The 3,976-nt window shown below is 42.7% G+C and overlaps 1 protein-coding gene across 1 annotated transcript; it reads left to right on the top strand.

Annotated features, from left to right (window-relative positions):
- The first annotated feature begins 24 nt into the window (after positions 1 to 24).
- Positions 25 to 3,722, top strand: EEF1A1 (eukaryotic translation elongation factor 1 alpha 1). Its single transcript, XM_010170015.1, has 7 exons — positions 25 to 226; positions 1,134 to 1,313; positions 1,442 to 1,738; positions 1,996 to 2,146; positions 2,303 to 2,559; positions 2,779 to 3,013; positions 3,320 to 3,722. The coding sequence occupies exons 1-7, from the start codon at positions 83 to 85 to the stop codon at positions 3,442 to 3,444; spliced, it is 1,389 nt and encodes a 462-aa protein (XP_010168317.1). The 5' UTR covers positions 25 to 82; the 3' UTR covers positions 3,445 to 3,722.
- Positions 3,723 to 3,976: the final 254 nt, after the last annotated feature.

The following is a 3,976-nucleotide window of genomic DNA, read 5'->3' as shown; positions in this document are numbered from 1 at the left end:
GAGGCGTAACCGGTATTCTTCTGGGGAAATTCCAGGTGTCGACTCTCTTTTGCCGAAAGAAGGACCTTAACTAACATCCGAAATGGGAAAGGAGAAGACCCACATCAACATCGTCGTCATCGGCCACGTCGATTCTGGCAAGTCCACCACCACCGGCCACCTCATCTACAAATGTGGTGGTATCGACAAGAGGACCATTGAGAAGTTCGAGAAGGAAGCTGCTGAGGTGTGTGGGGCTGTGGCATCCAGCAACGTTTTGGGGTGCAGGCACGAAGAAAGATGTAGTTGCAAAACTAAGTTGCAAACTGGTTTGTGGCCACAGGGAGGCAGTTTGGTTACAACTGTCCCAGTAGCTGAACAAGTGTGAAAGTGTTGTGCAGCCACAGGGCGGCACTTAGGTTGCAGTTGTCCCTGTAGTATAACAAGTGCTGAAGTGTTGAATCTGCCATTACGTTAGTTGGCAAAGCTCAAATGCTGAAGTGCAGAAAGAGGGAAGATAAAGGTAGTCTAAAGCTATATTTGCATAATTATGTCTGGAATAATAATTTAAGTGGAGTTCCCAGTTTCAGTCATTGTATACGTGTAGTTGAGGTTAAGATTAAAAAAGTTGCCTTGACGTTTATTTCTGAAAATAAGAAAGGTATGGATTTTGGTGTTGGAACCCGTACAAGGTCTTACTGATCATACTATTTTTTTTTTCCTGTGTAATAACAGCATGGGTCGTAATAAGCACATCACAGAGTGAAATGTAGTGACTGTTAGGCTGGGTGGCACTTGAAATGTTGATTGTTGCACGGATTGCATTAGTAAGAGAACTGAAATTTGTAGAGGACACTTGATAACAGGGCTTAGGCTCAAGAGATCTATCGTAAAGATGTGTTAGTGCAATTAACAAGTTGTCAAGAGGGCCAAACTGTCAACAGGTTAAATAACAGAAAACAGTTGGCATTTCTCACTAGTAGTGCCAAGTGTATCTTGTTGCTTGTTTTATAAGCAGTAACGTTTTTGAGCATTAAACCACTTACTATTTTTAGATTTTGCTTTTTAGCCAGCGTATGATCTTTTTGAAGTACGTGTAAATATATTCTTAAAAAAAATTAATGTTTGTTTTGTTGGGTTTTTTTAATACGTAGATGGGCAAAGGTTCCTTCAAATACGCCTGGGTCTTGGACAAGCTGAAAGCTGAACGTGAGCGTGGTATTACTATTGATATTTCTCTGTGGAAGTTTGAAACAAGCAAATACTACGTCACCATCATTGATGCTCCTGGACACAGAGACTTCATTAAGAACATGATTACTGGAACTTCTCAGGTATGTAAATAGAACTAGGGATTTTTTGAGTTCAGGCAGATTGTTCCTTGGTTGGGGGGAGGTTCCCCTAGTACCTTGACACATCTGTAAGCTTTGTAATAAGGAGGTTTTTTTCTTTCTTTTCAAAGGCTGATTGTGCTGTCCTGATTGTTGCTGCTGGTGTTGGTGAGTTTGAGGCTGGTATTTCCAAGAACGGGCAGACCCGTGAGCATGCCCTTCTGGCCTACACCCTGGGTGTAAAACAGCTGATTGTTGGTGTCAACAAGATGGATTCCACTGAACCACCTTACAGCCAGAAGAGATACGAAGAGATTGTCAAAGAAGTCAGCACTTACATCAAGAAAATTGGCTACAACCCAGACACTGTAGCTTTTGTGCCAATTTCTGGTTGGAATGGAGACAACATGTTGGAGCCAAGCTCTAACGTAGGTTTGACATTTGCTTATATTAAGAAATAAAACCAGGAGGATCATTGAGATAAATTATGCAGTAGTAAAATACACGTTTTTTTATTTTTAACGTTTGGAAGTGCCAAGGCCAAAAATGAAATCCCAGCACTGCACAAATTCTTACTCTGCATTGTTGTACCAAGATAATGCTCAGATGCACCACTTGGTCTTTTCTAGCCTTTTGCCATTAAAATTGGCAGAAGGCTCATGGCTGGGCTTGGTTTTTATTACAGATGCCCTGGTTCAAGGGATGGAAGGTTACACGAAAGGATGGCAATGCCAGTGGAACCACCCTCCTTGAAGCTTTGGACTGTATCCTGCCACCGACTCGTCCAACTGACAAGCCTCTGCGTCTGCCTCTTCAGGATGTCTACAAAATTGGCGGTATGTGTTCTCTGTAATGCTTCTCACTTGCCAGCAACAGCCAGTGTATGGGACAGAAATGCAGTGGAAAACGTAGAATACTTGTCTCAAGTGTTTTTTCCCTGGAAGGACATATATTAATTGAGCTGAATTACTGATGTTGCTTCTCTTTTGCAGGCATTGGTACTGTGCCAGTTGGCCGTGTGGAAACTGGTGTTCTGAAGCCAGGCATGGTGGTTACATTTGCCCCTGTCAACGTTACAACTGAAGTAAAATCTGTTGAGATGCACCACGAAGCCCTGAGTGAAGCTCTGCCTGGTGACAATGTTGGCTTCAACGTGAAGAACGTGTCTGTGAAAGATGTCCGCCGTGGCAATGTTGCTGGTGACAGCAAGAACGATCCTCCAATGGAAGCTGCTGGCTTCACTGCCCAGGTAATTTTTGCAGCTGCGTGAAGGTGTTTGAAATGCAGCTCTGGATTCTGAAATACTAGTTGGGTTCTTTCTTACTGGTAGGCTAAGCTATAAAGGGATGTAGACTTGTGTTCTGAGGTGTATTTGCTTGAAGCAAAACGTGTGAAAGCCCTGGCTTTGGCAAGACACGTTAGTATTCAGAATTATCCCGGTGTTAACTTGGCTTTCTTGATTTTCCAGGTTATTATCCTGAACCACCCTGGTCAGATCAGCGCTGGTTATGCCCCTGTGCTGGATTGCCATACTGCTCACATCGCCTGCAAATTTGCTGAGCTCAAAGAGAAGATTGATCGTCGTTCTGGCAAGAAGCTGGAGGATGGCCCCAAATTCCTGAAATCTGGAGATGCTGCCATCGTTGATATGATCCCTGGCAAACCCATGTGTGTTGAGAGCTTCTCTGATTATCCTCCTCTTGGTAAGGCATCTCCTATAATGTGTTAATCGTGATCTCTGGAAAAGATGCTCCTTGATTCCTGATACGAGGATGTGGTTTGTTGTGTAAAATGCTATTAAAAGCTGCGACTTCCACAGAAACTTGAAAGTAGAACCACGACTTGGGCTGTACAGGGGTGTTCTCTAGTTAACTGTGTGTCTCAGTCCCAGTCTCCTGCAGTTCACTCTCCTAGACTGGTATTTGCCCACTTAACCCCAACCCCAAGTGCAGCTAACGCCGTGGTACGAAGCCCTGGACAAGTCACCAAACTTGCTTTTTTCTTTTCAGGTCGTTTTGCTGTCCGTGACATGAGACAGACGGTTGCTGTTGGTGTCATCAAGGCAGTTGACAAGAAGGCTGGTGGAGCTGGCAAGGTCACAAAGTCTGCCCAGAAGGCCCAGAAGGCTAAATGAAAATTCTGTACATCAGCTGCCACCTCAGTCTTAATCAGTGGTGGAAGAACGGTCTCAGAACTGTTTGTCTCAATTGGCCATTTAAGTTTAATAGTAAAAGACTGGTTAATGATTACAATGCATCGTAAAAGCTTCAGAAGGAAAGGAATGTTTGTGGACCATTTGTTCCGTGGCAGTTTAAGTTATTAGTCTTTAAAAATGATAAATTTTTTAAAATGGAAACTTGACCAAAAATCTGTCACAGAATTTGAGACCATTAAAACAAAAGTTCAATGCTATGTCTCTGTGTTCTTTGGGTTAAAATTTCAAGAAAAACCTATATACAGTCCTGGTGGGATCAGAAAGGATGAATGTGCTTGATGTTCAGAAGTAGCAAAGCAAATACATTTCCTGAAGAGTAGAGCAAATTCAGCTGCAGGTTTAGTTTTAACTGACTTAAGCCTTAAAAAAAAATACTTCCATGGTGCTTTCTTCTTTAAAGATGGTTTCTAAATTGTATAGTGCAAATACAAGGCAGCAGTTCCCATATTTT

Source organism: Antrostomus carolinensis, unplaced genomic scaffold (genome assembly GCF_000700745.2).
Source record: "Antrostomus carolinensis isolate BGI_N321 unplaced genomic scaffold, ASM70074v2 scaffold29936, whole genome shotgun sequence".
In the NCBI taxonomy this organism is placed as follows: Eukaryota; Metazoa; Chordata; class Aves; order Caprimulgiformes; family Caprimulgidae; genus Antrostomus; species Antrostomus carolinensis.
This window is presented reverse-complemented; position numbering and strand designations above follow the sequence as displayed.

Coding starts and splice junctions, on each gene's coding strand:
- EEF1A1 (XM_010170015.1), top strand. CDS start 83: ATGGGAAAGGAGAAGACCCACATCAACATCGTCGTCATCGGCCACGTC. Junction 227..1,133: donor TCGAGAAGGAAGCTGCTGAG/GTGTGTGGGGCT, acceptor TTTAATACGTAG/ATGGGCAAAGGTTCCTTCAA. Junction 1,314..1,441: donor TGATTACTGGAACTTCTCAG/GTATGTAAATAG, acceptor TTCTTTTCAAAG/GCTGATTGTGCTGTCCTGAT.